This window comes from Miscanthus floridulus, chromosome 18 (genome assembly GCF_019320115.1).
Source record: "Miscanthus floridulus cultivar M001 chromosome 18, ASM1932011v1, whole genome shotgun sequence".
NCBI lineage: Eukaryota > Viridiplantae > Streptophyta > Magnoliopsida > Poales > Poaceae > Miscanthus > Miscanthus floridulus.
Window position 1 is genome coordinate 93,240,620 of NC_089597.1, and position 12,403 is coordinate 93,253,022.

Consider the following 12,403-nt stretch of genomic DNA (forward strand, 5'->3'; position numbering starts at 1 on the left):
TATGAATATAATCTTTGAATTTTGTTGTAACTAACCCACACCGTGATTTGTAGAATGCAAGTGCACATTGTCAAACAAATGCCAAATGCAAAAGTCGGGTATGTGGACCCTCAAGCTATAGCCCAAATAAATTTCAATTACCCTAAACGGTGGACACTTGATGCCAAAGAGCTAGCTGCTGCAAAGACTCTTCGGGAGAAAGAGCACATCTGTACGACGAAACTAAGGGAAGAGTCCCTTAAGGTTATGGCATACATTGCCTTGGCTTTCAAAAATCTCCAACAACACTCTACTATATGGCTACCATACAACTTCGAGTAAGCTCAACTCTATACTTAAAGCTTTGTTCGATATATTTTATTCGATGCAAAAGAGCTTATCTAGTTCTATGATTAAATCCATGCAGCAACCATTGGATTTGTATAGCCGTCGATGTCGGGAGGAGCATGGCATGGGTCTTTGGTTCATTAGATAAGGACCCAGCGACATACAAAGACTTCATATCGATTCTCAAGACGTATACATATCGACAATCCTCATTAGCTTATATGTTTGTATACATACTTGTAACGTTCACTTTTGGATACTAACAAGTTGTATTTGCTAAAATAATTTGAACATGGCATTTAGATTCTATGTCACTAATCATCATGGAAGGCATGATCCAGCAAGGAAGGAAAAGTTGGCTATAAAAACACTATGTGCGGTAAGTGTAACTTTATTCTTCAGTACTCCATTACATGGCTGTCAAAAGCATTACTTAACATTTTCATATGCAAAACACACAGTGCCCCAAGCAGAAGCCTGGGAGTGTACATTGTGGATACTATATATGTTCTATAATGAGTAACACCGGTGCCTACAGGAGACACTTCTTAAGGGTAAGTTTGAACCTCTTCACCCGTAGTATAAAAACTTCGTAAATGGTATGAAATACTAAACCGAAACTTGTTCTCTGGAGAGAAGAGAAAGGAATGAAAAGAGACCCATACAAGGATGACCAACTCTTAGAGCTCGTCGGCGACCTTTGTAACTTCATATTGGACCAGATTGTACACGTCAGGACGCCTACCATGACCGAGAGTCTAAGTTAGGTACAAATCCTCAGTACCAACATCTTCGTGAGACTGAAATGCTAGCTCTAGGACGTTGATAACAATGTGTATAGAATTTGTATATTTAATGATGGATTGTATATATTCTTGTTAATTGGAATTGTAATTGTAGTTTATAGAATACTCTTGTGCTTGTAGTCGCAGTCGCGGGGCGTTCGGCAACGCGAACGCTTGTCGCGGGGTGTTCGGCAACGCGAACGCGGTTCGGAACGTTGGTCGCCGAGCATTCGGCAACGCGATTTTGAATTGTAAATTTGAATTTTTTTTTTGCGGGAAAACGTACTGTAGGGGCGGTTTTAGATTAAACTGCCCCTACAAATACCTGTTTGTATGGGCGGCTTGTACTACAGCCGCCCCTATAAATCGATTTGTAGGGGCGACTGAAAACACCAGCCGCCCCTACAAATGCATGATTTGTAGAGACCTTTGCGTAGTGGCGGCTGGGCAAACCGCCCCTACAAATGGTCTACAACTGCCCCTAAAAACCCTTTTTGACATAGTGCCTCCACCCCCACCCCCACCCTCCTCAGGGCCGGGCCTGGTCCCACATAGGTCGGAAACACTGCACATGCTTGTTTCATCGTTAAATTATGTATGCACTTTGATCATTTGATTCTCTAATGTTATGTTGGGTCCGAAGAATCAGATCACATTCCAATCTAGCAAGTCAATTTGCACTTTAGCTAGAACATCATCTGCAATACCCCGCAAAAAAACATCATCTGCAATAACATAACAATGGCCACCGAAATGAGATAAGAGAAGGAATAACTGCAAGAAGCATTTACATTTTATCTATTACAGAAAACTTGGGGAGCATTCATACACTATTACACAGGGGATTTCTAGGGGTGGCTCATGACCCTCTATGAGGTGGTTGTGGCGGCCGTCCCTATCCAGGCACCTCTATAAATCAACGATTTGTAGGGGCGGATGAGTATTTGTAGGAACGGCCAAAAAACGAGTGGCTCCTATAAATCCATTTTCCAGAATTCCCAAATCTGGACAAAAAAAATAGCAAAAAACAATTTTTTTTTAATCCTGGAACGCCCCAACGGGTAGCCAAACGCCCACGCCATCCCGGTCACAAGTCGCACTATTTTTCGCATGAAAATCGCACGCTACGCAGCCGTTGGGTTTCACACCCACGACCTCAGCCTCACACGTTCCTCCCTCTAACCACTCCACCCCACACTTACTTTGTCTATATCAGATATTCTTTCTCCTCATATTATGCTCAACTAACTTTAAAATGAGTGTTTGAAAATCTAAACAGATTCAAATGAAAATGTCGTCAACTGCAAAGTTGTATAACTTTTTGGGATCTACAACTTTTGTCTTGGTCGTTTCTCTATCCGAGGTCATTTAAAAAAATCGAATTTTAAATCTACCAAATTTACACATAATTATCCTTAGCTAGATGATTCAAATGAAAAAATTGTCAACTACAAAGTTGTTTATGTTTTTCAGATCTAGAACTTTCACTTTTGTTGTTTCTCCATCCGTGGTCGTTTGAAAGATTCAAATTTTAAATCTAAAAAGGTCAAAAGTAGTTATCCTTAGCTAGATTATAACTTTTGTTTTGTTTGTTTCTCTGTCCGAGGTCATTTGAAAAAAATAAAATTTAAATTTAATAAATTCAAACGTAGTTTTTGTTGACAAAATTATTTCAAATGAAACAGTTGTCAATTACAAAGTTGTATAACTTTTTGAGATCTACAACTTTTGTTTTGGTCCTTTCTCATGTATAAATACCATCCAACTTTATTATCTGGTAACTTACCTGTTCAATTGAACTAACACTACTGTCTTCTCTGACCTGTGAAACATGAACCTAATAGAAAAGAAATCTAATATCAACATGTTGCTGTCGTTTCTTTTTCTGAACCTATGAACCAAGATGTTCTTGCACAGCACAAAAAGATGTGCAAGTGTAAAACAAGTGTTGAATTTAGAAATATAGACCCCATTCGCTGGTCTGAAATTTGGCTGAAACTAGCTGAAAAACACTGTTCTAGCTGAATTGTTATGAGAGAAAAACAATATTCCGACTGAAAAAAAAGAAGTCGAATATGGGGTAAGCCGAATAGGGTCATAGCTGCAAACGTGAGCACATAGATGCGCCCCAGCAGGCTCATTGGGGACTGCTGGTGGAATGGAACAAACCTGCCTGACGAATAATTAGGAAAATCATGAGCACATAAATGGCTGGAGTTAGGATGACCACTTAAATTTTGGGAAACAAGGGAGGGCACGGAAACGATTTTAATCCATTGCTTCTACCATTTCAGAGAGAGGAAAGGCAGGGAGGAAGGGAGAAGGGGTTGCTTGTACGTACCTAGACCTGCCACAGATCGTATCTCAGAAGGTTCACCATCTGAGAGACCTAGACATGGCTCAACAGACTACATACAATGGCGCACCTCGTACGCATCATCCTCCTACGTACAGGTTGTACCACGCCGGCCCATGCGGCCGGTCTGCTGGGGTTTTAATGTTTTATTGGGCTTGAAGGGGCCCCTCTCCAGTCTGTATATATACTATATACTATATATTTGACGACAGAACCTGCATGGTGCAATAATTAGTGGGAGCAATAACGAACCTGACCACGATTGTGGAACGGAAACCACGTCGGCTTAAGAATTTAGCATGGTTTGATTCGCCGGGTCATATGCCACCATGTCCCCAGCTTTTCGATCAAGCTTAGGTAGCTTAGCAACAATAATTAACTACAGTGATCCCCTATCATTATGAATTTCATGGCTGAAATCTCACCACCACCACCACCTCCTCCATCAACCTATAAATAGCCCGTCCTGCAGGACACCTTCAACATGCATGACGATCTGAACCTTGCAGTGATAGGCAACACATACTGTGAGTTTGTGTGAGGTGAAGATGACAATGTCAGTGAGGAAAAGAACCTCATGGCTCAACCTCCCCTTCTTCGTTGTCGGCATGTTGCTCCTGCAGCTTACTTTGACGGAGGAGCAGGAGGTAGCTTCTGTGGTGCGCCTTGGGCAAGATGTTGGGGAGGAACACAATGCCATGGTGTTTTGGGACAAGAGCATGGTGCATGGTAGCGTGGATGCTAATAAGGACGGCGGAGGCGGCGGTGGAGATTACGGAGGTGGTGGTAATGGAGGAGGAGGCTATAGTCATAGACGAGGTCAAGGTACTGATGGTGGTGGTGATGGTGGTGGTGATGGTGACAAACGGAGATGTAACTATGGTGGAGGCACTGGTGGCCACGGCGGCAGCCCCGGCAGCCCTGGCGGCGACGGTGGCTGCCCCGGCAACCCGGGCAGCGGCGGCCGCGGCGGCGACGGAGGCGGCGGTGGAGGAGGAGGTGGTGGTGGTGGTGGTAGTGGTGGTGGTGGAGGAGGAGGAGGAGGAGGTGGTGGTGGTGGTGGTGGTGGTCTTTAGGAAAACCAATATATGTTCTTATCATGATGTCATCTTATCGCCTTTAGGAAAACCAATGTATGTTCAAATAGTGATGTCTTCTTATGCTTGTTATTTGCGTCATCATGTCGTGTATGAATAATAATTGCACTCATGTTAGTTGTGTCACCATGTCATGTATGAATAATAATCGTACTTCATGTTTAATGCTTGATGACTTGTTTCATATTGCTTAAAGTATGTATTCACAAATGGGCAAAAGCTAGCACATTGTTGTTACATAAGTATATATACATTACAGGGCGTGACTGGTTCACGAATGAACCCAGCCTAGCTCGTATCTAGGGGCTAGGCTCTCCGTAGCAAGGCTCGGTGCATGCTCTGGTGTTTGGTTGTTTGCACAAAGTTAGGCTGCCCCTAAGAAGTTGTTTGGTTGCTTGTACTAAGATGGACCGTGTAAGATAAAACAAATATATAAACAATTATCATCATAAAATTTGCTATGTGCAACTATTATTTTGTAGCTCTTAATTTATCTTATTACTCTTAATATTAATAAAAAAAATATGTTAATATCATTTAATATGTGTTAATAATGCATGAATAACATCATTAGATGGCTAATTACTCGCATCCCACAAGCCTAGCATGGGAGAAACGGCTACTATCCTCATATCCTCAGAGTCAGGCTGGAGGACCCTTTTGCAGTTGACAAGCAAGCCCAAATGCTAGTGCAGCAAACCAAACAAACAAGTCACATCCCGTAGATGTAGCCAAGGAGAATCCAAGCAACCAATCATGCCCTATTTCCCTTTTTTAGATGAAGAAAGACTTCCATTCAGTGCGTGTTTAGTTCGCGAATTTTAGAAATTTAGCTACTGTAGCACTTTCATTTTTATTTGACAGTTAGTGTTCAATCATGGACTAATTAGGCTCAAAACGTTCGTCTCGCAATTTCCAACTAAGCTGTGCAATTAGTTTTTTTTCGTCTACATTTAATGCTCTATACACGTATCGCAAAATTGGATGTGATGACTACTGTAGCACTTTTTTGAGAAACTTTTGAAGAACTAAACAAGCACTTAACACGGTGTCCATGCAAATCGTTGGACACAAGAACAACTACATGATGTGGTACCTGGTCCATCCGCATTACAGTTCATACCCAGGGTTACTTAAGAGTGTGCTACTGAATTACATTCCCATGGCTGCTGAGGCAATCACACCCTACTATTTTGATGTTGAATGACACCGACATGTACTCGTGGCTCTGCAGAACAGAACTGAACATTACAGCAAACAATTTGTACGGATCTAGATAACCCTCTACAGTTGCAAGCATCATACATAGGTTAGGGTCATCTAAAAAGAAACATTGTTACAGAATGTTCTTATACGGAGCGACAAAACTGTGAGCGTACTGTCCTGAAAGCAACATAAAACCAATAACTATGTCCTCGGCAGTCGTTTAGTGTTCAGTATTGCTTCCTCTTTCAGCTAGTACCGAGGCACAAAGTCACACAATATGGAGGCAGGTTAAAGGGGGGGGGGCCATAGAGTTTCAGACTGTTTGACAATACAAGTTGAATAGCAAATTAGCAATGCACCAACAACAGTTACATACAATGAATCTACCTGACTCCATTTTCCAGAGCTCAAATACTGGGAACAAGCTACATACTACATTGCTACAAACAGTACACTTTATGCCGGTTAAATTGAAAAGAAACCATGGACATGTTGAGCATCAGGCTATTAACATCCTAAACTCTAGGCTTAGTAACTTTGCTTTAGCTACAATTCACAACCAATGGGCACAGCCGAATACACACAGAACTACGTCAACTAATCAGTTTAACTTGATACAGGAGAGATCTAGAATGGAAGAGTCTTGAAGCATTAGGATCAGCAAGGAACTAGTTTTTGACGACGGTCAGGGTGAGAACTCTAAGCCCATGTCACAACAATATAATCCCACCCATAAGGCAAACCTGAAAGAGAAACAAGTCGGTTAGGGGTGTGGTAAGCACAAAACAGGTGTCGAGTTCACAGCTGATTCCACAAGTGTGCACACAAGTAATCTTGTAATTTTGGGGGCCTAACACAAGCAGGACAAAAGAAAACCCTTGCATTCAATAAACAATAAATTCAGAGGTGTATAATCTTATTAAAATAATCAACTATGCATTTCTCCATTTTAGTATCCATTTTTATAGATGACAGTTTCAGATTCGGAATGATAAAACATAGACCTAGCAGTCTACCATTGGAAAACAAGGGCATACTTGTATTATTGAGCTTCATTGTGGCATCAACATTATTTTGATTGTTCAAATGGTGCACGCACAAATAGCTGCCCATGGAGGGTGACAACTGCAGAGGTTTGGTGAGGATCAATGCGGGAAGGCAAACTAATGACCTGCAAAGGATGCCCAAGTTTCAGCAAGGAGTATATCATTAAAAGCGAAAAACATCCATCAGGATACAATTCAAAGAGCTCACAGACCTTCTTGAATGGAGTGACACCCCATGGGTTATCCAATTGCTCAGGCTCTCCAGTAACTATCAAACGACCAGCAGGGTCAGACTGAACATGTACCTGCATCAAAACATGCATCAGCGACTCCAACTTTTGCAGCACATAGAGGAGATCATGATTGAAGGACAATAACCAACCATTATAAAAGATTTGCATTTACTTACCTCTTCCCGCAGAAGGCCAGGAACCAACGCATAGATTTCATAGCAATCTTTCTGAAAGAAACAAAATTGAATGAAAATAAATAAATTAACTAAAACATAATCTCTTTCACGAAATGCCCTCAAGTGATCATAGTTTCACTGATTCCTGGCTAGCCTACATTTTTTACGAAAATTTCCATAATAACCACAAGGCCTAACTGAGATATATGCATTTCATAAAGAATCAGCGGTTCACTAGCACAATTTCAATGCTTCAAAATTTCCTTCAGGAATTAATGGAACTGAGAACTATGAGGAAACAACAAACAAATAAGAAGCAGCATAAAGCTATAAGATTTAACAACAGATAAAGGTGAGATACAGATACTCACGGTTTTCCTAACGTTTATTTTCACCCAATCAGCAGGAGGGCCCATGTCAATGACCATCGAGTCATTTCTGCCAGATAGCAATATTTCATCAAATCAATCAAAGTCCAAGGAGGAAGGAGGAAAAAGGACTAGTGCCATGCCAAACCTAAATAGTTATTCAAATGGATATTATGCCCCGTAGGACTATTATTATCCATGCAAAAGAACAGAATGAAGCTAATTGTGTGAAGCCGTGCTGCAATTCTTACTGATTTTTTTAACAGCAATAGATAGGAAAATGGAATGCAGGATTTGCGTGAATATTAAGTGCTCAGGGGATTTACTGTAGCTTATCAGACTTATAAGGTATCACCCTGTCATCTTCCAGGGATGGTGTCCTTTTCCTCTTGGCAGAACCTACACAAATCCAAGGATTAGTAAGTTTTTTTTTTCTCAAACAATGCATGAGAGCCGCAATTCATTTCATTAAGAAGAAAAATATAGTACAAGGAGAGATCAAGAGGCCAGTCCAAGACCCAATCCACTCACAACGATTAGTAAGTAATGGCATAACGGAAGTAAAATGAAACAGAATGCAGAAAGGTACCACTGCTTTTAGGAGTTTTATCCTTCTTTAAGACAATTGGCCCTTTATCCTAGGGAAAAATAAAAAAAAATATTATTATACAACAAAATGAAGATCGCTAATAACCCTTGATTTGAAAGCAACAAATACCTTAATTACAGGATCAGCGATTTCACCATTGCCTAGTAGGCGCTGAGAATGCCAACCTTGCATTGCACGAGTTGCGGATTCTCTTCTGGCTCTTCCAGAACCAGATACATGGCTTCCACCCACCTGGGCAAACATACAGTGATACAACCTGAATTTTAGTCTCCTTGCATATCTTTCCCATGTTTTAGCATAACTGCATGAACATCCTTTCAGCACTTAGAAGTACTCTCTCCGTCCCGAAATAACATATCTCAAACTCAAAATTTGTTATCTTCGACCAACAATTAGTCTAATCATATGAAAAGCTTTTAAAGAGTAAAGTCCACTAGCTGTCCTTAAACTTATTCAGCTGTATCATCCCGGTCCCTAAACTGACAAATCACCCGTTGAGGTTCTCAAACTTGTTCAGCTATCATCTTGATCCCTAAACTCGCAAATCACCCATTTAGATCGGAACAAAGATTGAGTGCCTAAATAGGCGGTTAGTGAGTTTAGGGACCAGGATGACATAGCTAAACAAGTTTAAGAACCTAAACATGCAATTTGCGAGTTTAGGGACCGGGATGACACAGACAAATAAGTTTAAGGACCTAAACGGGTCATTTACAAGTTTAGGAACCTGGATGACACAGCCAAACAAGTTTGAGGACCGCCGGTGGACTTTACTCTTAATAATCTTAAAGTACAAAAGTTGTTACAATGGATTTGTATTTAGAAATACTCTCTAATGACCAAACTTTTGTTGCCACAAATTAAACTATATTATAAGAGTGATCTTGAAAACCGCACCAAGTCAAATTGTGCCTTATATTTTGAGACGGAGGGAGTACATGGAAATATCACAGATCTTTATTCAAAATGAATTTCATCGCATTGAAACTAGCTTGTGCTAAGTTATATACTAGGCTACATAAAACTGTACCTGGCTCTCAGAACCAATCCGATCTGGTAGAGCAGATGAAGCTACTTGGAACTCTCCTGTTTCAATTTTGTGTTTCTCGTATTCAAGGAGTGCCTGTAAAAGAGAGGAAAAGAAAGATAAAAAAGCCAGTATCTTGCACTACAAATTCTACCACTAAGAAATCCACAATATAACCTTAAATTTAATCAGCTCTGTACCAATTAAGGAGATTAGATTAGATTTAGGGCATAATCCTATGTTAACAGCTTGGTAAAACTTCTAAATAATGGCATGTACTTGAGCTGCCAAGACTCAATTGACATGCTCACGAAGAATGTGCTTAAATGAAAAGTTTTTTCTATTCAACAAACTGCCATGGTAGGTATCACATGGCAACACTCAAGTGCTAAAACAGTGCTGAAACTAGAAGCTATAAAGGCTGTACAGGTATCCCAGGAACCATGAATGTAAAATTACCTTCTCATAGAAGTTACGGAAAGTCCATGAAACAGTTGTGCATGTCCTGCATAAAAACATGCGAGTCGCATCATGGGATAGAGTACAGAAAGAAGAGCTTATGTGAACTATGTCCCAGTGTCTGTTAAAATGACAATTGAGGATCATCAATTGAGTTGCAGACTATTAAAGTCGTACTTTGGAGGTTTGAATGACTCTCCCACTTGACGCCACAGCTTGCATGATGTCACCTGTTCAGTGTTGATGCAACTAGTTAGCAAGCATATGAGGCAAAATATCTCTCTTCCTCCCCCTCCCCCATACAGCAAAGTTAATCAACCAAAACCACTTTCCAGGAAACAGGGGGAAAATAGTCACGACCACAAATCAACAGATATATTTTAGAGTCACACAAAGAAATAAAATAAATTAAATGACAAATTGGCGCAGGGAAAAATTATGTCATCAATTTGGTAGAGAATATCAACACAGAGAGAACTTTCCCACTTAAGCAAACCATATTTGCTAGTTTATGTCTACAAACACACCATGGTTACATTTCATCACTAAAAGTTACTAGCAGTATAGCTATTTAATCTGCAAATGGTGCTTTTTCAGATAGAAATACTCATGCTTATAAAGGTTAATTTTTGGTCCCTTGTTGAGATCTTTACCATTGCTTTTATTATATAGCGTTCTTTGTGTAAAGTGTAAATTATACATTTAAATAAAAAAAACAGTGCCAACCAGGGTAACAAGAGCAGGGATGGTGCATCACTGACTCTCAGAGTCAGACAGGAGCACTAGTGTTTCATAGGCAGGCTACACAGTAGTCTTTTTGAACATCGACTAGAAGATTTTAACATGGACACGAAATGCTACAAACAAGGTGAATGGCTAAACATATTCCATGCCAAAGAAAGATAACAGCATCAATGTTTTGAATCGTCTAATCGACCCTAGTCCCCATGCCACCGATTAGCCTGACTAATCACGACTACTCGTAATTAATCGGGACTAATAGTAACTAATCGTAGTGCATAACTGATCACCATGGCACCGATACCGACTAATCGCAATTAGTCGAACGACTTGATAATCTTGAACAGTATGATCAATTAATATGATGGTTTTGTACAACTCTGGAAGAGAAAAGGGAGAAATCAGAAATCAGATAAAAAATAGTGCTGACGCGTTTTGTGCAGTGTAAAATTAAGATAATCTAATGGTCAAATAAAACATATGTAAACAAAATTGGGCAAGCTAGTCAAAATTCATAACTCATCCTTGAGGTACAAAGTTAGATGAGTATGATATGCTAAGTACCAACATAAAAAGCTAAGGCACGTAGGGTGAGAAATTCAGGATTAAAACTCTAGCAAGAGGCGCTTTGCTACAGACATGTTCCTGACATGTGTTCATTTTTAGCAGAAAAAAAATATTAATGACCGAACATGTGTGATGCAAATAGAACTCATAATTCAACCATTCCCATACGAATAGAATCATTTGTGTTTTCTTCAACAGACCTAAAAGGCATAATATTGAAGACGAGTACCTGATCGTAGCCACCCAATCCAGTAACTTGTCTCCACAATCTAATGACAATAAAGATACAATTACTTAATTCAGCGTGGTCATAGGACAATGAGTAATTACAGGAAAAAAATAAGGTTTTGTGGTTTGTGTGCTTACTTGAGGCAATTCAATCCTTCGCCATAAAACTTTGGGGGCTTGAACTCCAACATTTTCTCCCTGTGGAAACGCTCGAGCTCCTTCATGAAGGCAGCCTGCTCCTCCTCAGTCCCCGAGTCGTCACCACCAGTGGTGTAATCGAACATGAAGGAATTATTTGAGATCTTGGTCAATGCCAGATCCTCCTCAGCCGGCACCAGCACAAGCTGGTTCACAATAGGCTGATTCTGACCAACCAGGCCCTTATCATCACCGCCATCTCCAGCCCCACCCTCATCCGCCGAGCCACCCACCGTCACGGGCCCATCCCCGTTCTCCAGTTTCACAACCTCGCCAACCAAATCCGCCGTCGGGCCACCATTCAGCTCCTCCCATGTCCCCCTCCTCCGCGCCCTCTGCTTCGGGCTTCACTGAAGCCTTGACGGAATCAACGGCTTTGGCGGCCCCGTCTGCACCGCCCTCCCCCTCCCCCATGACGGGTTCCTCCTCCTCGTCCTCCGCCGCCGCGGCCTCGCTCATGGGGGCATCGGCGGCCGGCTGTGCCTCGCCTTCCGCCTGCGGCGGCGGCTCCTCCACACCTTGCTCTTGCGGCATCCGTGGTCCCGGCAGCGGCGGAGGCGAGGTAGACGTCGGACGCGGTGGGAAAGGCAAACCCTAGCCGGAGATGGGGAGACGACGAGAGAGAGGGAGCGGAGGGAGAGGACAGGAGCAACAGTGGAGAATGGTTTTGAACTGAAACCGTGCTTACGTGGGCTAGCGGGCTACTCCCCATTTTACCATTTGTGTGGTTTTCCAACTGTTTCAGTGCGTAAAAAATTACCCAGTGGCGGGCATCCAACGGTCAGAAATCCTCTAGGGGAATAGCTAACAGCACTTTTGGATAAATGGAAGCTAGTAGGTTTGTGAATTGTTGATATTGCCTCTCTTTTTTCTGTAAAAATGTGAGTTGTTAAAAGTTTTTCTCTTCCTTTCAACGTAGTATAGGACATAGACATACTAGGATTCAACAATGTCAAATTTCAAAACTTTACCATTTTCG

At 41.4% G+C, this 12,403-nt stretch overlaps 1 protein-coding gene and 1 pseudogene across 1 annotated transcript; one reads left to right on the top strand and one right to left on the bottom strand.

The window, feature by feature from the left end:
• Positions 1 to 4,076: 4,076 nt before the first annotated feature.
• LOC136524200 (uncharacterized) lies at positions 4,077 to 4,544 on the top strand. Its single transcript, XM_066517654.1, has one exon. The coding sequence runs from the start codon at positions 4,077 to 4,079 to the stop codon at positions 4,542 to 4,544; it is 468 nt and encodes a 155-aa protein (XP_066373751.1).
• Positions 4,545 to 6,077: 1,533 nt separating this feature from the next.
• LOC136520370 (AT-rich interactive domain-containing protein 6-like) lies at positions 6,078 to 12,101 on the bottom strand (annotated as a pseudogene).
• Positions 12,102 to 12,403: the final 302 nt, after the last annotated feature.

What these genes read in the sequence shown, in the direction of transcription:
- LOC136524200 (XM_066517654.1), top strand. Translation starts at nt 4,077, where the DNA reads ATGTTGCTCCTGCAGCTTACTTTGACGGAGGAGCAGGAGGTAGCTTCT.